Source organism: Asterias amurensis, chromosome 7, assembly GCF_032118995.1.
Source record: "Asterias amurensis chromosome 7, ASM3211899v1".
NCBI classification, from domain to species: Eukaryota; Metazoa; Echinodermata; class Asteroidea; order Forcipulatida; family Asteriidae; genus Asterias; species Asterias amurensis.
In genome coordinates, this window is record NC_092654.1 from 7,455,851 (window position 1) to 7,481,347 (window position 25,497).

The window sequence follows — 25,497 nt, forward strand, 5'->3', positions numbered from 1 at the left end:
TGATATTCTGTGCATGTGTTAGGATACACCAAATGAAAATACTGGTCTTTGACAATTACCAAAGTTACCAAGTGCCTTAACAAAGAGGTGTGTTTGCCAGTTGCGTCTGTACCTGGTTGGACTCCAACAGACTCCGACCTACTAGCTCAGCCTGCACAGGTAAATACCTGTATATACTGTAGGCCACTAAATACAACAGTGCTAACAAAACATCAAAAGAAAAATACACCATATCACCTAGGTTTTATTTTGTGTAATTTTTCCTATATTTTATTTATTTCCTTTCAAAGTACAACTAGCTCAGTACATTTAATAATGACATTCTTTATTTTGGAGGTAAATATGAGATTGTTCAATGCTATTGGTTATGACAGGTAATGGACTTGAAACATTATCGGATGTTTTTACTTCAAGACAGGAAAAGACAGTGAGCATAAAACTATAAAAAGAAAGAATCAAATATCACAGGATAACCATGTCAAGAAGACACACAAGAAGGGCAAAATTGACCCCCAAAATCTTTAAAAGGAAGAAACAATAGGTCTACTGGTTGGAAAGTTGTTTAATGTAGTAATATAATTAGAACAAAACTGAAATAAACTACACGGCTGCACATGATTTTGTGAAAACAGTATGAGGTTTATACATGTAGTTTCAATTGTATATTAAAAGTTGCCCATATGCTAGTTGAATATATTTCTCAAAATAAATGAGAATGTTTCAAGTAAACACACTTTGCAGATTAGCAGTTAGTGAGGATTCAAATACTTAACTAGAGTACAGGTTAATTAAACTACAACAGTTGATACATACACAACACAATACACCAACCACAGGCACAATGCATGTTGATTTCTCAAACCAAATTCAAGTCTTTTAAGAAAACCTCACCTCCATTTCCACCACCAAAACTCTTTATCCCCTAAGCCCAAAGCATACTAAATTGAAACAAAATGGTTCAGTTGGTTATACTGACAAACCAAGGAGACATTATGACTAGAAAATGGTAAATAAACCCAGATTTTGGCTTCAATGTTGCATGAAATAGCCAACCTTACCCCATAAATCTCCTCAATAAAGCCTGGTTCATACTCCTGCCAATGCAGATGCGATATGAATTTTGACGTCACAAATTCGCAAAAGAATAATTAGAAAGAGTTGAAATGTGCTCAACTCCTGCGAAACATTCGCAGCGAAACAGGGCTGTGGCGTTGAAATTCACTTTGCATTCGCAGAAGTATGAACTGGACTAAACCCTATGGCACAGTCCTGCACATGTCTTGTCCTCTAAACACCAAGACTACACATTCTATTATCACAATTCCTTCCTTGAGTTACTTGTTCGGGGGAAGTGTCAACATCAAGTGTTTTGGGGTTCCCATTGCGGGTGAACATTTATCTTCTCGAATAGTATTTTCTTTCTCACTTCATTAGGCACCATGGCTAATGTTCATCCAGGCAAACTTGACTTTCATAAATTTTTGCTTGTAGATATTTTAGAAAAAAGATGTTATAATTAGGCCGCTCATACTATTAAGTGACCAATTTTTAAAAATCACAACATTTTGCAAATCATTTGTTATACAAACTATTCAAAAAAACCTAAAATAAAAAAAAATAGTATGAAAAAAAGTTGTTTGATTACTCAGGTTAGATCGGACGTGTAATAACAATCACATGCTTCTGTGTCAATGCAAGTGCAGTGAATCCAGCTAGGTGTGACCAGCTTTAGGATCGAGATCCTTTATCCTTCTTCTGACTAAGGTTGATCTTATCCCCAAGACTCAATGCCATCCCTTGACTCTTAGCTCGGATGCGGATATGTCCACATACTGCAGTCTCAGGGGACGAGTTACTAGGCTTCTCAATGCTCACATTAGCAAGGGCATCCTCACCAAAGATGGAACGAGCGTACAGGTTGGCTGCCATGAAACCACATTCTCCTGAAATGGCCTGCAATACAAAAAGGAAACAACTGTCACTGAAGGAAAATGGGCATCTCAGTCACTTACTGTTACAGCCAACAGGGTCATTAGTTAAACAGAAATTTATTTATGGACAATAAAAATTGTTTCAAAACGCATCAAAAACCTCTTCAGTATACTTCAAACTCACATGAGGTACACAGGAGATGTTGCTGGTTAATGTGGAGATACGAATATTTCCCCCCAAAAAGATCAATTTTTGGCTAAAAATGATGCCTAAAATCCTCCGCTCACGACTTCAGCCTCTGTTGTTGAAGAGTCTTCGCTCGTGGAGCCCATTGAACAAATTTGCTAAACGAATCGGGACTAACTTGTGTGCAATGTGTGTTTTGCGCTCTGCCGAATTGTCTGCTGAATCTGCTGGGAGAGCAAAAGCGTGCGCAATCAACAAATTTGCGCTATGTTTGTACGGCAGCTCAAGTTGATGATTCTGATAAACTGCGTGCAATCTGAAGACTGTGCAAACCTTGTAGATTGCGTTTTTTGTGTACACGTGCGCAATATGGCAATGCATACGGTCGTATTTTTTTTTTTTTTTTTTCCCGGTCTGGCCCCAATGCGTGAGAAAATGGTTGCTGTGTGTGTGAGCGTGAGACAGACCCCTAATGCATGAGTCTCACACCTAATGCGTGAGACTTGGTAGGTCTGAGCCTTGCCTGTTGTGGCTTTCCGATCCATCTCTGATCCCGACCAAGGACACCTCCTCGGATTGTAAAGAAACCTCCTCAAATTATATACACCTTTATCAAAAAAATAATCTCCATCTCTATCTATTTATTATATCCATCTCAAATCTTTGTATGCCATCTCTAAAAAGGTGCAATTATTATGTCATTCAAGACTTAGAGTGATGTTATGTACCATGCCGTTAGCAACGAACCTGATACTCCAACTATCAACCAACTCTTCAAAAGTGTAAATCACTGTGGTCCTTTGGAGTAATATCGATGATTGCAGCATGTATTCAACTTTAGTCAGTACCTTGTCTGCTTTTTACCCAAAATGTTAGATCATTGGGACAATTTTTTGTAAAAAAAAGATTTTAAAAACTCCAACCCCAATCCCCAGGGGAATGGTTCCATTAACGATTGGTAATCAAAATAAAACCCTAACAAGATGTGCACACATTCTGAAACGGCCATTTTGAAACACTGCCTTGAACATCCATCTAAAATCTCACTACTCAAGATCCTGGTTAATATAAACTTGATACGAGTTAATAGGTGGAAATTTGCATCGGGAACAAAGAATTTTAATTTTGCTTTTTACTCATACAAACCGTATGTGTCTTAGCACTGTATACTCAGTACTTACCAGAGCTCTGCCAAAAAAATCACAGGCATATTACTCCGGTAGCATGTAAACCCACAACCTTGCATTGTAGAGCAGTATCCTACCAACTAGACCACCGAGATTACCCAGTTACCTATATTTGATAGGAGTTCTTACCTTTTCTGGAGTCAAGCAGCGCATATTGGTTGATCGCAGGACATGTTTCAAGTATTCATTCAGATCATTGATGTTGGTGTTGACCGTAACCTTAACAAATGAAAGATATGATACAAGAATTAACCCAAAATATCTACAGAGAAACGTATAAATGGACAAAGAGTGGAGGATGAGGCTATTATTCAATATCACTTTAGACCAACTTAATGGCAAGACTAACTTGGCATTCAAAGTTATTTATATTGTAACATTTCATAATAATAATAAAAATACATTTTCCAATGCTAATCAAGGCCTTTAAACATTTGATACAGGATGATATCTCACTGAACAAACATTTTCAAACTGAGAAATGGTGGACAATTTCTTTATATCTGTTTCAGAATTTTTTTGTAATGTCCCTCTATGGTTTGGTCGATCATGTCAGTTAATAATTACATCCAGACATTGTGATGGCATGTCATGGCCGCGACGTCTAGTTCACTGGACCCAAGCTCTGCATTCTGCTCTACCAGATAGGCTCCTAGTGGATTATACCAATGCCTACATCCTTACAGACTGTAAAAAGGGTAAATAACCCTGTTTCAGCACCAGGAGTAGGTGGTAATTGATTGGGGTTGATAGTCCATATTGGTTAAGTGTAGCCATCACTTTGTAGTGGCCTTCTGGCCTTATGCTGTAACAAAATTAAATTCACAAATTACAGAAAAGTTATCACATATGCATAGTTGCTACCTTATTTTCCCACTCAAACTCGGCCCACATACTGCGGAATTCTTGGTCCGTACAGGAAGCAGGGATGATGTAATCCATGATATCAATGTGAATATCATTCAAGACGACGACATTACGATCATTAGCAGCACCAGACACATCATACACTGAATAAAGAAATCACATCAAGTCATGTTAATAGAAGTCTCAAAGCCCTCTTTTTAACCTCACTTTATGCAGAGAAAGAGAGTAAGCTTACCAACTAAATAATCAACAGAGAAACATACAATATGTCATCTGGCAACTTTAAAAATGCAAAAATATATAGAATTCAATAAAAAAAATTGCTTCATAAGCTTGTCAAAAATAATTAACAATAAAAGAACCCATCCAATCAATGAAGACTTTAATGAGGTTGGATAGATTTCACATTGTTTGTAATATGTAAATGTAAACTTATTAGGTTCCAGGCGCCGAAATAACCCACGGCAGACACGACAATAACCGTAGTGCCTGTGCTTTTTGTTTCAATGTTCCAATTCAATTGATATTTTCCTCATAGAAGTAGCCCTTACCAGAAGAAAAATTGCTGTGCGCCTTCAAGAACAAAAATTCAAGGTATTAGGTTCAGTTAATTTTTAAGCCTTACCAATGTTTCCAAAGATGATTCCATTCTCTGTGGAGGCTACTTTGACATTTGCTTTGATGTTGCAGAAATCATGAGGTGCAAGCGTCAAGGGCTGAGGCTTCTCCACAAGTTTCAAATCACCTGAACCGGAAAATAAACCTTTAAGATAAACTGCTTCACTAAAATTATAGTATAACTCATGATTATATTCCCTTTCGGACAAAAGCAACCAAGTCACTTTACAGAACACTTCCTGGGTCAACTTTCATGCTCAGAAAATAAAGACTAACTTAAAGCAAAAACATGTATGTCATTTGTTTTTTGCCCTACTGATGTAAGTGTAAAGGTGAAAGATTTAAGGGTAAAAACAAGTTCGTTATCCCTAATGCAAAATTAACATCTATTAACATCGTTGCGGAACATGCTCCTAACACATACGATTCAAACTGCCTCTATCCACCGGACTAGCTCGGTGGTCTAATGGCACCTGCTCTACCAAGGCAAAGGTTGTGGATTCCAATCCCACACAAGTGATTTGCCTGTGTGGATTTTGTTCATAGATTTCAGGGAAAGTACGCAGCACATAGTGCTTAATACACAGGTAAAGGGGGTTTCAAACAGAAATTATGTACTTAATCCCCAATGCAAAATTAACATCTCCAAAGACAGGTTATCAGCCAAAACAACAAGTCTCGATGGTGATTGTACTTGGCTTTGCCTTCTTTCTGCAGAGCAAACTGAATTTGTATATACATTTTCTGCTCTTTGATTGGGCTCTATTCTTGCTACTGCAATATTCCAAGCATTATGTTTACCCTATTCCTCAAGACTGAATTTGCAAACCAATATTAAGTGCTGTACTTACCCAGAGTAGCTAGTTCCAATGAGCAAGCTTGAAGTGTATCGGCAGTTTGATTGACAACCAGTACATCTAACACAATGTCATATTGATTGATATTAATGTAAGCTTCTGCATACACTGGGTCTGAGAAACCAGTCAGTTGGGTGACCTGATCAAGTGGAAACAAACAACACAAGATAGAATATATGGTGTTATATAATTGAATGTCAGTGTGCAAGCTGTGATCAAACAAACCAAATAGTCAATTTCTGACCAGCAGAAGCTTACAAACCTTCCTCAATAAGTATTATCAAACAAATTCCAAAACATGCAAATAGTTTAACATGTCGTGATTTATCAGGCCTGTCGAATACATTCAAATCTACAAAACCCAAGGGAAATCAAATGAATGAAAGGTCTCACATGGGGCTCAATAATAATAATAGTAATAGTATGTAGCGAGCATATCCATCAAGGCGCGATTGAGTTATGAGACCTACCCCATTTACATAGCACCATGTAATGGTTTGCAAGGTGCTGTGGTGCAATATGCAGCCAATTAAACAAAGAACACAGGGGCGAACCCCTTCTCTTTTGAACAAGTCCACTGGGTTCTTGTACGTGCGTCACACAACACACAGGACCAATGGCTTTATGTCCCATCTGAAGGACTAATCATCATGGTTAAGCGTCTTGCTTAAGGTGTCACAACTTGGATTCGAACCAACACTCTGCTGATCAGAAACACCAGAGCTTATTTCCGGTGCTTTTAACCGCTAGGCAACCACACGCCAAGGATTCCCTTGAATGCATTTCAACTGTTACGTCTTGGAAGTTGCAACTTGAAATCTTCATAATATCTTACCTTACTCAACTTGGATGCACTGATATCATGCATCTCCTTTTTGGCAGAAGCCCCCATAGTTGCCAAAGACAGACTCATAGTCAACTGGTCCTGTTAACATCAAGTACATTTACATGTTAATAACAAATACGTGTAGTACTAGAAATTCAGTCTTTGTGTTATCACAAACACTAGGTGTAACCCAACATCACATGGTAACCCAAAGTAGTTTTGGGGAAACTTTTGAATAAAACTTTCTATTCACAGAGAGTTTACAAACTCTTATCACAAATAAAATACTTTCTTCCTTTCAAATATCGTAAGTAACCCTACATGAAGTGGAAGTAAAGAAAAAATATCATGCCATTTGTCACTTCAAATCTAATTCTTTAGGTTACAATATGGAAATATTGACTGCTATGAGGGGCTCAGTTAAAATTATAGGCCCAAGGTGATGTCAACGCTGAGGGCATAGCCATGGTTTGACATCACCGAGGGCCTATAATTTTAACTGTTCCCCGATTACTAAGCAGTCGATATTTATTTTATATACCTAATAAAGATTCTTCTAATCAACAACACTGGCTACGTGAAAGATTGTCTGCGGAGAAAGGTTGCGCCGTGGTGACACGGAACGCTTGTAGTACTTGTAAATATCACAGTGCACAAGAGCGACCTATTTGTGACAGTTATTTTCAGAGTGAGCACAGTCGATTGACTACATGTATGCCCCGGACAAAGTCAACTATGACGTCATCTTGATCGAAAAAGGGGGCATAGCTATTTCCATGAATCCCTTTTAACCAATCAGATTAGAGGATTCTATGTGAGGTATATAATGAAGGATACATACCTCTGTACTCCCATTGTCTGCCTTAGCAATCAACTGAAGGAAATTAATTGGATCATCTGCTTGAACTGAGACTTGTTTCTTATCAGATCCCTACACAGGAAACAAAACAGAATTTAAACAATTCACCTTCTTAAATTGGGCAGTAACTTTAAAAGGGGTTTAGTAAAGATAACATGGAATCAGATATTAAAGTATTCCAAAGACCCACTGGACAGTGTTTCATCATTGGCTGTTTTCAGAGCATACAAATCTCTTCAGATCTTATCACACAGTGGCAATGCAAACCTCCTCTTATTTCTGTTTTTCTGTTCAAGCTTTACTTTATTTTAGTATTCATCATCAAGAAAGTGAAGATTAGAGTCAAAGATCTGAAAAGGAGATAGATGTAAGAAAAATTAGGGGAGGTATTCACTTCAAAATACAAAGAGAAGTGTCAAAAACAAAAATGGTGGTACATGTACATAAGCTGTCTGAAACAAGGTAATGTATGATAACAAAGTCCAGAATACAGAGTTTTCTAATACTTTAAAATATCACACAAGCGCGAGATGTATACGGAAAAAATAAAGGCAGTGGACACTATTGGTAATCACTCAAAATAATTATTAGCATAAAACCTTTCTTGGTGACCAGTAATGGGGAGAGGTTGATGGTATAAAACATTGTGAGAAATGGCTCCCTCTGAAGTGCCATAGTTTTCGAGAGAGAAGTAATTTTCCACGAATTTGATTTCGAGACCTAAAATCAACTATGCACACAACTTCGTGTGACAAGGGTATTTTTTCTTTCATTATTATCTCGGAAGTTCGATGACCGATTGAGCTCAAATTTTCACAGGTTTGTTATTTTATGCATATGTTGAGATACAACAAGTGAGAAAACTGGTCTTTGATAATTACCAATAGTGTCCACTGCCTTTAAAGCCCGGTTAATACTTCCTGCGAACGAAATTCGCACTGAGTTGAGTTCAGGAGGGTTATGACGTCAAATTCATGTCAAATACGCAGGAAGTATGAACCGGGCTTAAAAGTGCAAAACACAGAGTTAGAACACACAAAACACAGGGTGTGATATGGGCTGCTCAATGTAAGTTTATATATCGCACTCCTTGTTGCTATGGATTGACCAATCAGAATCAACTTTTCAAGTCAGCTTGAAGATAATGATCTTTTCTCAGGTACAAGAGTTAGATCATTTTAATCCAGATTGAAGTACATAATATTACATAAGAGGAGTCAAATTGGTCCCTAGACATCAAGAGAGATTAGTAGTCATCTAATGTAAACTGTGGAAGATTGTGACGTCAGAGAATCGGTGTCAACTTCGGTCTTCAAGTGGTCTCTCAAAACATTTTGTGTCCCACTGAGAGCAACTAGTATTTTTCTTTTGCAATGATTTCTACTAATGCCATTTTGTTTTTCTTGTGAGGCGCTGTGTTCATTGCAGAGCGCCATAGAACTGTTTACTATTGTTATATTATTATTGCAGATTGGCTTATAGCTTGTGATCTGTTCTTAGGTTGGTTCAACAATCCATCATGTCTTGACCAGCAACACATAATGTATGTGTGATTGAAAGTCTCTGTCTCCACTAGACAAACATGCTAAATGCATGATGTTTGTGTGGGATTCTCAGTCTTTGATGTCTGTTTAAGGTTCTCACCTTCTGTTGCTCCTTCTCCTCAGCCTGTTTAGTTAGAATCAATGTTTGCAATGAGTTGCGACATTCTTTACTGAAAATCTCTGACATCAGGGAATGACGTTCAGCCAGGACTCGAAGACAGGTTGCAATGCGATCCAAATCATCATCTGTAATGTTCTGATATCAATATACAATCTCCTTTATATCAATCCATCAAAGCGAACAAGTGAAGTACTTTAGGATTAATGCATTATGCTCCTATTAAACCACATAAAACACAAACATTGGGCAGCTTTTTTTCAAAACAATCAAACAAACTTGAAAAACAATGTTTTTTAAAGTTGATTAATTACAGAGATGAGACGCTGCAGTTACACCGTGACTCAACTTGCTCATCAAAAATATTCCCAGATCGAAACACCATTTGTATTCCACTGTGTAAGAAACAGGCTTGTGGTTCTATGTAAATCAGGTCCTTGGTGTTTAAAAAGCATCTCACGTTAAGGCCTTTTGTGCTTTGGAAGCTGCTACATTTCCTAATTAGGAAGCCATGTAAACAGCATGGCCAACTCATTAATTGATTATCAATTTCATCTAAATGAAAGGATTAAATGAGAACCATTGGTTTAGTATTAGTACATGCAAGAATAGATGATGGGATGATCGTATTCGATCTTTAATTCTACCACTTTTTGACTTGTTTTCAACACCATCGGCTGTCACAGCCGTATCCATGGTTTACAAGTAATCGTTCTTAGACAATCAAATAAAAATATGGGTGAAAATCACCTTGATGTCGGTTGATATAAAAACCGTAAAATTATGCAAAGCGTTTACCGCTTTACATGCTGTAGCGAATATGAGTGCGCATGCATTACAAACATAACATTTCCACTCAACTTACTTTTTTGGCAAGTCCAGACTTTCCAAGGTGGATGACAGTTGCCATGATCAGCATAGCCTCGGCTAGGAATGCCTACAATTAGCACACATCAAAGTTATACAAGTTAGCAATACTCAAACAAGCAGCCTGGGATATATTTAATTACATTTTCATTTAATATGCTAATGCAGATCCAGGCCTGTATGCTTCGTTTTTGAAAGGGCAAGGGCACCAAGGCATTTTCTCTGTGGCAAAGGGCACCCTATGATGAAATTGTAAATTTTTACTGGAGCATTTCAAGGGCACCAAGGCAATGACAAGGGGCAACGGAGGCAATCAGGCCTGCAGATCAACAAAAACAACTTTGTACTGTATTCACTTTCTATACATACATTTTGTTTCTTGGTGTCTTTGTTGAGTTCAATGAATCGTAGAGCCAGCTTGGTTAACACTGTGGCTAAGGATGCTCCAACAAAGAATTCACCATTCATTAGAAAACCACGCAATGGAGGCCTGAACACAGGAAAAACAAAAAGATAATATTTGGGGATAATGTGATAGCTGGGGATAAAATAGTACATTACAACTGAGTCCATGATGTATTCTTCCAGCCTTAGTAAGTCAACCGCAGTCTGGTATTCAAGCTCAAGCGTGTATGTAGACACTTGTGTCTAGAAGCAAGACACTTAACCATTATTGCTTCCTCCTTCAGATGGGAAATAAAGCTGTTGGTCCTGCGTGTTGTGTCAGGCACATAAAAGAACCCAGTGAACTTATCGAAAAGAGAAGGGGTATCGCCTCAGTGTTCCTCATCTGTCTGGCAGCATATTGCGCCACAGCACCTAACATAGAAATAGGTCTCACACAAAACGTGCTCCACATACCTTGCAGGAAAAAACATACTGAGCGTTTTGATAAGCCCATGGGGTGTGATATAGCGTTGTATATGAATAGTATGTATTATTTAGTATGTATTACTTAAAAGCAAAATGCTTGTGTACCTGGATTCAGCTTCTTTCTTGGGTGCTGTTGCACTGAGGGCACTTTGTGTAGCATACGTTCCCATCTCAGTCAATTGACGCTTCTGACTTGAGATGGTGACAGTCTCCTCTGTTAACAAATACAAATATTGATCCATCTGTAATAACTTGAACAACGATTAAAACTACTAGTCTGTTGTGGAGACTGGAGACAACAGTTTGATTTCCATAGAGTTGTGCATCATAAATAAATCCTGACGATGACTAGACTTAGCTAGTCGTGACAATGAGACCAATTAAGACCTCACTCCGCGGTAGTGAAGTTTATATTAAATGAGAAGTCCCCTCGATCCACTTAAGCTAAAGTAGTAGTCCCAGCTGATTTTCTACCTTCCGCCCAGGTAGTAGTTAAAAATCGGGACAGTTCTTATCAGAAGTGAGAAATCTCCCGAATTCCAAAAAACTACTCAGCGGTAGAAGAATATAAAGCAAGACAAGTAGTTAATAGACCATCATCTACATGGCAAGTAGATACACACATGGTGTTACCGCACACCAAATATATATTAATACCTCACCATGCATTGCCTCAAATCCCATAAATTGTATTTATTGTAGACATTTGGTTATAACATTAGGATCCACTCCTCCATTCCAAAACACATACTCCCTTCAAAAACTATTACTTAATACAATGGTTTACCTAAAATTACTATTTTTGTAATGCTACCATTTTCTAATCTTTGTTTGTCTGATTTTTCCAAAGCAACATTGATAAAGCATAGGTTGTTATGTTGGATACCTTCAGTGTCTTCTCCTGCAGCTTTCCTCATTTCATCTTCCACGATGGGTATCTCACCCAGGGAGTTCCGAATCTCATTCATTAGACTCTGAATCTCTTCAGACGTAGTGCAATACTCCCCAAGAATCCACAAGGCTGCACGGTGAATCCTGCAAGACACAAATCAGAATGCCTAATCAGCCTCAATCTCAACCCAGTAACAACCTAATTGGTAATAACTTGTCGATCATCAGTGTTACCAGAGCAGGGGTGGATGAGTCTCCCTGTACACATTAAGTTTATTGTGTGAGTTACATGATACACCAAGTTCATGCATTGTCCCTTGGTGAAAGCTGGTCGAACCATTTCAAGCAGATGTTCCATTTATAATTTATTCTTTTGCCTTGAGGTAAGAGCACCTCTACATGTATAATACCAAAATAAAGGATGACACGTGAAGAGTGTTTTACCAATCAAATTACAAGTATATGTGTGAAAATAGAATTAGCTGTTGCAAACTGCTTACCAACCAAAAGGACCAATGGTAAGCAGTTTCAAAATTACTTAATGGCCTGACATTTCGACCCTAGCAGAGTCTTTCTCGAAGGCGACATTTACATGTAGTCTTTGAGAAAGACTCTGCGAGGGGCGACACATCAGGCCATTAACTAAATAAAACAATTGATTAGAAACTACATTAGTATTGAATGGTTTGAGAGTAGTTACCTGACAGTCCTGATTGAAGGGAAGACTTCTAAGAGTTTATTGACAATCAATGGTTTGAGTTGCTCAAAGCGTTGGATTGCCTCACGGACAAAGACAAGGACATCAGCTGCTGCTAACTCATTAGTATCACTAAGAAACTCCATCAACTATCAAACAAAAGGACGTCAATTGACTGTTAGTTAAATACTGTGTAGAACATTAATGTTTGCTGAACAAAGGCATGGGATAAACTTCACAGACACGACAGAGCTGCTTAAGCACCAAAATTAGCTAAGCACAGCAAAATTATTATTATTATTATTAGTGTGCCTTGGTTTCCTCTTGGTTGAATTAGATGTGGTAGACTTCACCACAAAAACTATGATTTTCAATTAATATCTATGGCTTCTTCTTTTTTCTTTTACTAGATACATATATTCAGACTCACAACAAAACTGGCAGTAAAAGAGACCTCTAACAAAAATATCAAATTGTACTGTAAATTGTCTATCTACTTAGAAAGTTGTATTTCATGATGTTAAAGGCAGTGGACACTATTGGTAATTGTCAAAGACTAGCCTTCACAGTTGGTGTATCTCAACATATACATAAAATAACTAACCTGTGAAAATTTGAGCTCAATCGGTCATCGAAGTTGCAAGATAATAATGAAAAAAAAAAAACCTTTAAAGGTACTGGACACTATTTGAAATTACTAAAATATTGTCAAAATAATTGTGAGCATAAAAACTTACTTGGTAACAAGCAATGGAGAGCTGTACAAAACATTGTGAGAAACGACTCCCTCTGAAGGGACGTAGCTTTTTAGAAAGAAGTAATTTCTCACAAAAATAGTTGAATTTATTTTGAGACCTCAGCTGAGCTCTCGAATTCTCAAATTCAAGCATCTGAAAGCACACAACTTGTGCAACAAGGATGGGTTTTTTCTTTCATTATTCTCTTGCAGCTTCAACGAATAATTGAGTTCAAATTTTCACAGGCTTGTTATTTATGCATATGTTGAGATACACCAAGTGAGAAGACTGGTCTTTGACAAAGGTGTCCAGTGCCTTCAAAGTATTCAATCAATTCACACATTGATGCAAAAACTATGCTACCAACAAATGGCGTAGTAGAACATGAACTGGTAGATGTGGGATGACTAGACATGAACTGTTTACATACCAATGGAATAACTTGAGCAGCAACATCAGGGAACTTGACACTGCAAGAGTGGAGTGTTCTTACAAGGAGCTGACGATATTTACCAGTGTCCTCATGCTCACCAACATTATGTGTCTTACTGACTTCTTTCTTCATCACAAGGACCATCTGCACAATAAGAGCGTGTTACAAGTAGTTCATAATAATAATAGGTTCTCATAGCGCTTTATCACACACTAAGGGTGTATCAAAGCGCTGCAAGGTATGTGAAGTTACAGTATGTATTGAATTATGAGACCTCCTTTATAGCACCATGTAATAGTTGACAAGGTGCTGTGGCGCATTATGCTGCGACAAGACAAGGAACACCGGAGCGAGGACCTTGTCAGTAGGATAAGTGCACTGGGTTCTTTTACGTGCATTACACGACACACAGAACCTACGACTTTACTTCAAATTTGAAGGGCGCTGCAATTATGGTCAAGTGTCTTGCTAAAGGACACAAATGGGACTCAAACCCACACTCAGTTCAACAGAAACACCAGAGCTTGAGTCGAGTGCTCTTATCCACTCAGCTAGACACGCTAGTTGGATTCCTTTCAAAATCCAACTAGCGTACAAACTTGATGAGACGACAAATATTTTGCAGTCAAATCCATATTTTAGCAATTAATGCTGCCCTGTTTATTTGACACAAAAATAAATAACACATCACTATTTAGTTTATTCAGATAAAAACATGATTTAATTTCTATTACCTCTTCAACGTTCCTAGATGACACCAGATCCATAGCAAGGTCCAAGGTCTTACGACGAACCTCCAGATCAGAGGCGGAGATAACACGTAGGATGTCCATTACAAGATCCTAGTATACAAAACAGGATAAAGTCAACAATGAGTTTTGCAACCTGTATAAGCAGAACACCCAACATTTACATCTTGCAACCAGGGAGTTTTGCAGGATAGTCAGGGACTTGTTTCAGCATAATAGAAGTTTCCACAATCAGGGAGATTTTCAAATTTGTTCTTCAGAACATGGAAAGATTGGTTTATTTTCAGGGAACTTTCTGCAGAATCAGGGAGAGTTAGCAATTTGTTTGTTGAATTTAGTATGTCTCTTATACTACACAACTTACAGACAAAAAGCTTCATCAAACTGTAGTACAATCAACAGTAAAGAATTTGAGAAAACGTCAATAGTATTGATTGTTTATTTTGTTGTCGATAATTGAAGTATTGTGTATTCTGAAAGTCAACAAAAATTAAGACAATTTCTTATGTTATGCACATGTAACTCAAACAACAACCATCAGCAAAACAAATAACGTAATAAAGATTAGGAATAAGGGAATTATACAAACTTAAAATTTAGGAACATCTGACAAAGTTAACAGAGTTTCACCACTGTCATTGGCATTTCTAGCCGAACATAACATCCCTAAACACTCATAGTTGTTTCCCATTACACAAGTCTCCATCTCCATGGAGTCAGTGTCTCAGTGGAAGGAACCATAAAGCACCTTCTAACTAATCAAGGAGATGTTTTTACCTGAAGAACTTTCTCATGAGCAGGGTCTTCCTTGAGAGCAATGAGTCGATCCAGTACGATGAGTTTGACATTGTTGTCACTCTCCTTAATGATCAGGTCAATATAACAGGATGCTGCTGCCTGCAATAAGGATAGAAATTGTATCTGCAATTATTGATCATGAAACTAAGCCTACATGTACTTAATAATATACCTCAATGTCAAGTTTTTAACAATGCTTTACAATTTCCTAACTGCAACTTTCGGTTTAATTATTATTATTATTAAGGTTTTTTTTAGAGGGTGAAGGGCAACTGAAAACCAAAAGTACTTTTCATCAACACAAAAGCAAATCAAGAAGTAAAATTTGGCAGAATAAAGAGTTTGGACAACTGAATTATAGAGAACTTTTGTTTTGTTTACCGATTGGCTTTTCACAAATGCAGTTGTTACTAGGATAAGATCTGCGCCCACTAATGAAGACTATGATAGATTTACTTCAATTCTGATGTCAGTTAGAAGACGCTTGCAATGATACCCTTTTATCAATGAACTACACAGACACTTTAATAGATCACTCCATGTGTTCTCTTCTTTAACTCAGACTTAATGGCAAGTCACACTGCACAAATAACAAAAACAATAACGATCACATTAACAGTGCCACCCTCGATTGGATGAATAAGCGTGCGCGTATTCTGCGCGGAGCAATTCAACCAAAAGAATGTGTTCGCTTTGCAACGTAATCTTTACCGTTTTCGTTACCGCTGCAGTTTGACTGGCCAGGACGGAAGGACATATCTCACAATAAATATGTCAAATCCAACGTTACAGAAAAGAAGTTGTTAACATAATGACATGTTTTCTTATGCAATGGATTATGTACCATTGTTGTAAATGAACAAAGTATACAAGCATAGCAGGCATGGTATTTGGTCCTTGGAAAAAAGTAGGAATAGTTTTCGCAGTACAAGGGCTGACCTATATATGTACACATGGTGTAGGTTCTAATAGACTTATCATGCATTACTCATAACAGTTTTACTGTTTTTTATGAGGGGAAACAAAATCGGAAAACAGACTAAAGTGGGAAGAATATCCTGCACAGCATAGACACAGACCTTAATAGCTGTAGGTGCACTAGAGAGTGTGACTAGTGTTCCAGCTGCTTCATAGCGTACAGCAGGGCTTGATGATTGAAGCAGGTTATAGATACATCGAATGAATCTGGCTCTCTCCGATGGATTGGTATGGCATACCTACACACAATTACAAAGTCACAATAATATATTAGAATCTCTACACATCTGTGCATGCAATAATTATGCTAGAAAGCCCAAACATAAGATGCTAGAAAACTGACAATACTTGTTTTACCTGCAGTCAGATGTCCCAAAGGAAAACAATTCAACAATAACGGTACCTTTTTCTTGTGTACAAGAGCCAAATTCTTAAACTAAAAACTGTGACCTTCAGAAATGGCATTTGAGATATTATGGCTGTGCTGCATGCCATGTTGTGCACGTTAAATATTGTTATATCTGCTAAGTGTTATTCCTTCACTCTGAACTTATTTCTACACACCTTGTCAGCCCCCCCCCCCGCCCCCTTTATACACACCTTGTATACAAGCTCTATAATCAGCACCCCCCGCCCCATTTATACACACCTTGTATACCAGCTCTACAATCAGCCCCCCCCCGCCCCTTTATACACACCTTGTATACCAGCTCTACAATCAGCACCCCCCTGCCCCATTTATACACACCTTGTATACCAGCTCTACAATCAGCAACCCCCCCTGCCCCCTTTATACACACCTTGTATACCAGCTCTACAATCAGCCCCCCCCCTGCCCCCTTTATACACACCTTGTATACCAGCTCTACAATCAGCACCCCCCTGCCCTCTTTATACACACCTTGTATACCAGCTCTACAATCAGCAACCCCCCCTGCCCCCTTTATACACACCTTGTATACCAGCTCTACAATCAACACCCCCCTGCCCCATTTATACACACCTTGTATACCAGCTCTACAATCAGCCCCCCCCCTGCCCCCTTTATACACACCTTGTATACCAGCTCTACAATCAGCCCCCCTGCCCCCTTTATACACACCTTGTATACCAGCTCTACAATCAGCCCCCCCCCTGCCCCCTTTATACACACCTTGTATACCAGCTCTACAATCAGCACCCCCCTGCCCTCTTTATACACACCTTGTATCCAAGCTCTACACTCAGCACCCCCCTGCCCCATTTATACACACCTTGTATACCAGCTCTACAATCAGCACCCCCCTGCCCTCTTTATACACACCTTGTATACCAGCTCTACACTCAAGACCCCCCTGCCCCCTTTATACACACCTTGTATACCAGCTCTACACTCAGCACCCCCCTGCCCCCTTTATACACACCTTGTATACCAGCTCTACAATCAGCACCCCCTTGCCCCCTTTATACACACCTTGTATACCAGCTCTACACTCAGCACCCCCCTGCCCCATTTATACACACCTTGTATACCAGCTCTACAATCAGCACCCCCCGCCCTCTTTATACACACCTTGTATACCAGCTCTACAATCAGCAACCCCCCCGCCCTCTTTATACACACCTTGTATACCAGCTCTACAATCAGCACCCCCCTGCCCCCTTTATACACACCTTGTATACCAGCTCTACAATCAGCACCCCCTGCCCTCTTTATACACACCTTGTATACCAGCTCTACAATCAGCACCCCCCCTGCCCTCTTTATACACACCTTGTATACCAGCTCTACACTCAGCACCCCCCTGCCCCCTTTATACACACCTTGTATACCAGCTCTACAATCAGCACCCCCCTGCCCTCTTTATACACACCTTGTATACCAGCTCTACAATCAGCACCCCCCCTGCCCTCTTTATACACACCTTGTATACCAGCTCTACACTCAGCACCCCCCTGCCCCCTTTATACACACCTTGTATACCAGCTCTACAATCAGCACCCCCCCGCCCTCTTTATACACACCTTGTATACCAGCTCTACAATCAGCAACCCCCCCTACCCTCTTTATACACACCTTGTATACCAGCTCTACAATCAGCACCCCCCCGCCCTCTTTATACACACCTTGTATACCAGCTCTACAATCAGCAACCCCCCCTGCCCTCTTTATACACACCTTGTATACCAGCTCTACAATCACACCCCCCTGCCCCCTTTATACACACCTTGTATACCAGCTCTACAATCAGCACCCCCCTGCCCTCTTTATACACACCTTGTATACCAGCTCTACAATCAGCAACCCCCCTGCCCCCTTTATACACACCTTGTATACCAGCTCTACAATCAGCACCCCCCTGCCCCATTTATACACACCTTGTATACCAGCTCTACAATCAGCACCCCCCCCCCCCCCGCCCTCTTTATACACACTTTGTATACCAGCTCTACAATCAGCACCCCCTTGCCCTCTTTATACACACCTTGTATACCAGCTCTACAATCAGCAACCCCCCTGCCCTCTTTATACACACCTTGTATACCAGCTCTACAATCAGCACCCCCTTGCCCTCTTTATACACACCTTGTATACCAGCTCTACAATCAGCAACCCCCCCTGCCCTCTTTATACACACCTTGTATACCAGCTCTACAATCAGCACCCCCCCTGCCCTCTTTATACACACCTTGTATACCAGCTCTACAATCAGCACCCCCCTGCCCTCTTTATACACACCTTGTATACCAGCTCTACACTCAGCACCCCCTGCCCTCTTTATACACACCTTGTATACCAGCTCTACAATCAGCAACCCCCCCTACCCTCTTTATACACACCTTGTATACCAGCTCTACAATCAGCACCCCCTGCCCTCTTTATACACACCTTGTATACCAGCTCTACAATCAGCAACCCCCCCCCCCCCCCGCCCTCTTTATACACACCTTGTATACCAGCTCTACAATCAGCACCCCCCTGCCCTCTTTATACACACCTTGTATACCAGCTCTACAATCAGCAACCCCCCCTGCCCTCTTTATACACACCTTGTATACCAGCTCTACAATCAGCACCCCCCCTGCCCCCTTTATACACACCTTGTATACCAGCTCTACAATCAGCACCCCCTGCCCTCTTTATACACACCTTGTATACCAGCTCTACAATCAGCAACCCCCCCTGCCCTCTTTATACACACCTTGTATACCAGCTCTACAATCAGCAACCCCCCTGCCCTCTTTATACACACCTTGTATACCAGCTCTACAATCAGCACCCCCTGCCCTCTTTATACACACCTTGTATACCAGCTCTACAATCAGCAACCCCCCTGCCCTCTTTATACACACCTTGTATACCAGCTCTACAATCAGCACCCCCCCCTGCCCCCTTTATACACACCTTGTATACCAGCTCTACAATCAGCAACCCCCCCTGCCCTCTTTATACACACCTTGTATACCAGCTCTACAATCAGCAACCCCCCCTGCCCTCTTTATACACACCTTGTATACCAGCTCTACAATCAGCAACCCCCCTGCCCTCTTTATACACACCTTGTATACCAGCTCTACAATCAGCACCCCCTGCCCTCTTTATACACACCTTGTATACCAGCTCTACAATCAGCAACCCCCCCTGCCCTCTTTATACACACCTTGTATACCAGCTCTACAATCAGCACCCCCCTGCCCTCTTTATACACACCTTGTATACCAGCTCTACAATCAGCCCCCCCCCCTGCCCCCTTTATACACACCTTGTATACCAGCTCTACAATCAGCACCTCCCTGCCCCCTTTATACACACCTTGTATACCAGCTCTACAATCACCAGCTGTAGAATATCTCCAAAGGAATGAATCTGATCAATGCAAGTGCTTAGGTAATCCAGTGCACGATCTTGATCAACATGGATTAACATCATAAAGGCATTCCGTTTGCAAGAAGCATCTTGTTCCTGCTCTAGGAAGGTGTGGATCAATTCTGGAGCATCCGGGATAAGGAAGTCAAAGTTCCTGCAAAAGAATACATGTAATGAAATTTAGATCAAATATTTTGTTTGTCATGGCCACATGGTCCTGTGACACTACATATGTGTAAAAAGAATTCGGGAAAATATACTTTTGGTTTTGAAACCATTTGATTGTTGTAACCCTATATTAATGTTGATATATAGTAAAACTAAACAGTGAAAATTTCATTTCAAAAGGTGGTCGTGTTATTAAATATCGCCGCAAATTCGGAGCAGTTATGAAAACGTAGGAAGAATAATCCGTAATTTGAATACACAATCCGAGAAACTTATCTGAGATTCAAATTTTGGGGGATTTATAAGTAAAACTGGTTTCTTTTTCCAAAACCACATTTACTCAAAGTAAAATGATTCTCAAAATGCTTTATACAATCGAAGGATGATGTACTTCTAACCAAGTAAGTTTGTATTGCCATTAGTTTAAAGGGTGATTACCAAATGTATACCTTCCCTTTAAATGAGATTGATTTCCAATCTTCTATTTCTACAAATAAATTAACTCTCCAAATATCAACTACTGAGGTTTTGAATGATAGATAACATATGGCAGATAACATATACAGACCGATCCACTAAGCTCTGCCCCATTGCGTATTGACCAATCACAACGCAACGAAGGTCCAACAAGTAAGGTCCGACATGCGTGCGTGTATCTTGACACGCGCGACAGAGTTGTGCAGAAAGGCATTGGAGAGCCCCATGTGTTTTTGCTCACACGCGCGTCGTGGGCGGAGCCTACTGGATCGGTCTATTGCAACTCAACATAGATCTATATCTGATTGTGTTTATTACAGCTGATTAGCATTCAGTTTTCAGGGTTTGCACTCATGTTTTTAGTGACTGGCCAGCAGGACCAGTTAGCTTGTCATTATTCACTAGTCCGTTAGTTTTTTCACTGGTTAATCTTTCAAATGAAATAGTGATGCTTTTTAACACTGAACTAGCCAGCTTGACCACCAGAAGAGAATTCTGACTGGTCCATGGGTGTTTTATCGTGCATTTGGCCAGCAGACCAATGTTAATGGTGAACACTGGTTATATACAAGTCAATCTCAACTAGAACTGGGACTCATTCCAGTCACTGAATATTCCAACTTTACTCTATGTGACACTTTGTTGCAACAATATCTTACTTGTAAATGGTGAAGATGGCCATGACAGCATTCCGTCTCACATAGCTGTGACGATGCTCCAAGCAGAGTCGAATGGCTGGCATTAGAGGCTCTAGAAGCTCAGCTTCCTTCAGCTTACACAGGAAACGAAGAGTTGATCCTCGGATGAACTCATTAGGATGCTGAAGATCCTTCCTGTACGCATCACATACTAAGATCATCTCCTGTAGGAGTTTGCCATCCGGGTGTGTCTTGGGAACAATCTCCCAGAATATCAGGAGAAGCTTCTTAATGGTGTGGTCCTGAATAACAAACAGTTCAATACAGGGGTTGATTCCACTATAGCCAAAGTATGTGTCAAACTACAGGTCAATTTTGAATAGCAACAATCCTATACAGTTTGTTTGGCATAACATGTTTTGGCAGTTTGGGGGGATTATGCATTGTTGTTTACACAGAAAAACAGGTGAATGTAAGATTGCAAGGTTTTGACTGCGAGTAGTACTGAGAGTTCTACTTTCAAGACACCCATCAACCCAAATGCTTTCCCTAACCCCCTAGCCATCCCCTAACAGATATGCCACACAAGTTTATTACATACATGTCAAGTGCACTGTGGTTTATAAATCATGTTGACCGCTACCATGACTACATTCTATTCCATATCAATTGATGTTGGTTGTTGCTAATAAATAATTTTACTTTGTGCTTAGATTTTAGGTGTATATGTACACTCATCCCCAAAATCTGTTATTCTACAGAGTGCACAGCCAGGGACTATGTGGGACTACGTTTGAATTATGAGAGCTACCCATTTTACTTAGCATCATGTTATGGTTTACAAGGTGCTGCGGCGCAATATGCTGCAAATCAAACCAAGAACACCGAGCAAACCCTTTCTCTTTTTGATAAGTGCACTGGGTTCTTTTACATGCATTACACAACACACTAAACCAACGGCTTTACGTCCCATCCGAAGGACAAAGCAACAGTTACGTGTCTTTCTAATGGACACAGGTGTTCTGACTGGGCGTCAAAGGTACACCTTCTGGAAATGGCAATCCAGCTAAGTTATGGCTGCTAGGGGCTAGGAATGAGATTTGGACATCAATCCTACCTGCATAGGGAGGAGGAATCTAATAACAGACATTAGCATGCCTGGCATCTTCTCTCCATTCAATATCATGTAAATCAGATTCTTCAATGCATCAGTCCTTGCCTTTGTGTCACCATTCTCTGAGGAACAAACCATCAAACATTTCAGTGAAATCATTGAATATACTTTTTTGATAATGTCTCTATGCCCAAATAATACAATGTGGTATAGCTTATTTGTTACTTTTTTAAAGAAGAATTTTCTTTAAAATTATATTCAATAAACCAACATCTTTCCACAAAAAGCTTTCAAAGCTTTCACATAATAAAAACTTAGTTTCACATCTAGATATTTACATGTATGTCATACTTTCAAAACAAAATTAACAAAAAGTTGTTTCCAAACTCACCAATGATTCCTTTGAGGGTTATTTCATTGGGAGGCTCTACATCCATGCTAATGTTGATCAATGTATAAGATGGGTGCTCCGATGACGCCATCTTGACTCTGGTGGTGACTGCAAGTCTACAATTTGTAAATTAAGAAAAGAAAATCAAAGGCATTACTGTTATGCAAAAATTTGACTGTCAAAGCTTAAGCCAATGTACTGACAGTCCAACAATGAAAAACCTACACACAGGTCAGGACAAACATTTGATCTTGTTTTCAGCATACTGTTTTGGGGTTGAACAAAGACCAATTGACCTGAGTAGGATTTGAACCATTGACTACCGGATTAACGTGGCCAGTAACTTAGCTATCTGGCCCTATGTTGGCGGTGTCCCCATTTTATCAATATCTTTGTCCGAGGTGGGGGTTTTATAGAAAATAAACTTGTCAATTGTTGGGGCGGAGGTAATTGTTACACATGCATTTAAGGCGTTATTGACCTTTCCATTGATTGAAATTAACTTAGTTTTGAGTTTCGAGTGTTGCAATACTGTTTATTAAACGATTAAGCTTAAAACGTTGACTCGCGTCTACAATCTTGTGCGCCAAACATAATTTTATATTACCTATAAAAATGAATAGGCTAGTATGAAGCATAATGTAGCATATTGAAGTCGGGGGGGGGGGGGGGGGGGCATGGGATGATGGGGGGGGTACTCCTAGAACTATGAGGTTCATTAGGAGTAATGGGGGGGGGGCAAGTTGACTGGAAAAGGCACAAACCCGTATTTTTGTTATAAATTTAAATGAATTAAAGTAGGGACGGTCACTACCAATAGAGGATGCCCTTTGTTTTATTTGATGTTACACAGTTCATTCATGAGTCGAGAATAACCAGATATACTTTCAATTAGGCCTATGGCCTTTTTCTGATACCTTTTATGCCCATCGCAGAGAAATCAGACGAAATTTTTTGGTGGAGAAGAAAGACTGGTAAGCCTATGTGCACATTTGTACATTGATTTTATGGAAAAGTGCAAAATTGGAATTATAATGGAGACAATTGTCATGATTGTTGTCTGAATGACAATTCAAAATAGTTGAAACTAAGCTATCAAATGATTGTTTTTTCAAAACGTTTGGTCATTGTGGTCATTGCGATCGCCTTTTCAAGACAGTGATACTGCTGGGATTTTCCAAACGGGTTGGGGTTGCGCTATGCCTGTGTTGATATAGTGTTTGGCCAACAGGTATGCTTGAACTTAATTACCAAACAAAACACAATGTTTGACTAAGTTTTGTATAATTTATTCACGATTATAACAAACAAATATACTCATTACAAAAAAAACGTAAAAATCTCAACTAAACAAATTTAATAGAATATAGAAAAAAAATTACATGCATTTTTTTTTTTGCTACATAATTTCAGTACATAAAATCACATTTTTTATTAATGAAAAAAAAAAATTGCAAAGTTTTTGAACTTTGACCTGGCATGACCCGACCCCAACAAATGAGGCGTCAAATTGAATGTTTACAAGAGACATATCCAGCTAGGCCTATGCCAAAATTAGTCTCATCAGATTATTTCAAAATTAGTGGATCTGCCTATTGAGTAATAATTTAGTAATTATAAATATTAATTAAATTTAAAGATGTGTTGCTGTAGTTGGTAGTGTAGTTAGTACTGTCTTAGTGTTGTTATGTTAATTATTTTGTACAACAAACCTCTAAGTCTAAACTAAACCATTGGAAACATAAAAACATAAGATTATTGATTTTTGTTAAAGTAATCTATTAAATTTGCCCATTTTGCTATTTTGGCACAGTTTGACCATGGAGGTAGGATGGTTTAACATTGTCCGTAAACTGGCCCACCACTGCCTCTCTCTGATCTCTGATCATCTGAGTCTGAGCCGAGTGTGTGCGTCGCCTGTCGGTGGCACTGTCGGCTTTTTGGATGGGGTGTATTCGCTCAGTATCACTCATCAAACAGAACTGCCCTGGCCAGATGACGTTTCATCACAAAATAGTTGTTTAAAAATAAACAAGAAAAATACAAAAGAACTTACCAAAAATGAGTATTTATATTGAATAAAAAGGCCCTCAGTCTCTCTTTACGAAGATCCTGTTTTTGTACGCGATGACACGTTGGCGAACAATATTTTTGTAAATGTCAATAGAGGGCGCATATAATTTTAGAGTGGGTGGGGCGCCCGAGGGAGCGGGGCCATACAGCGAGTGGGGTTGGTACTCAGCTGCTTGATGCCGCGGTGAGGTCCAGTAAACAAAACGAATACGTCGGATAACAATTGCCTTGGCAGCTACAGCCCCCACCTCCCCCCCCCCACAGCCCCCACCATCAGTAAGCGACAACCCCTACCTCCCTTTACACTTACGGAGAAGCCCCTTTTATCCACTTATCTGTGTATAATGTCCCGGCCAATTTCCTTCACCACCCATCAGCAGGTAGTAGTTGCTAATAAAACAGCAGGACACGGTTCTTTATATCAGAACTATCATGTCTCCAATTAATTTCAAGATCTACGCTGCGGCAGTAAAATCCAATATCAAGACATGTTCTCAATCCAATATCAAGACATGTTCTCAAGAGATCGATTCAACACACTGAGAAAAATGGAATATGAACACGGACTATTGCGCAAACTAAATGCATGACATTAGATACTCTTTTGGTGCAATCAATTCTGACATTTCAGAAGCTTTTGATGGGCTTAATTATTTTTGTTTAACAAAAGTTAAAATATCTATATTGTAATTTGCCACTTAAAGGAACACGTTGCCTTGGATCGGTCGAGTTGGTCTTTGAAAAGCGTTTGTAACCGTTTTTTATAAAATGC

General features: G+C 39.5%; 1 protein-coding gene across 1 annotated transcript; it reads right to left on the bottom strand.

The window, feature by feature from the left end:
* Positions 1–554: 554 nt before the first annotated feature.
* On the bottom strand, positions 555–24,804 carry LOC139939830 (coatomer subunit beta-like). Its single transcript, XM_071935971.1, has 22 exons — positions 24,709–24,804; positions 22,653–22,768; positions 22,265–22,383; positions 21,169–21,449; positions 19,811–20,018; positions 16,119–16,256; positions 15,019–15,138; positions 14,227–14,334; positions 13,490–13,636; positions 12,326–12,471; positions 11,621–11,769; positions 10,840–10,948; positions 10,231–10,351; positions 9,860–9,931; positions 8,977–9,132; positions 7,315–7,404; positions 6,483–6,572; positions 5,642–5,786; positions 4,798–4,917; positions 4,170–4,315; positions 3,435–3,524; positions 555–1,953 (listed from the first exon to the last, which is right to left on the bottom strand). Exons 2-22 carry the CDS (start codon positions 22,741–22,743, stop codon positions 1,729–1,731), a joined length of 2,871 nt encoding a protein of 956 aa, XP_071792072.1. The 5' UTR covers positions 22,744–22,768; positions 24,709–24,804; the 3' UTR covers positions 555–1,728.
* Positions 24,805–25,497: the final 693 nt, after the last annotated feature.

Bases quoted from the DNA above. Each gene is read 5' to 3' on its own strand.
- LOC139939830 (XM_071935971.1), bottom strand. From the start codon at position 22,743: ATGGCGTCATCGGAGCACCCATCTTATACATTGATCAACATTAGCATG. The intron at 10,949-11,620 runs GTATCCAACATA...ATTTGTTAACAG, and splicing joins TGCAGGAGAAGACACTGAAG to AGGAGACTGTCACCATCTCA. The intron at 1,954-3,434 runs GTAAGAACTCCT...TTTGTATTGCAG, and splicing joins GCTGCTTGACTCCAGAAAAG to GCCATTTCAGGAGAATGTGG.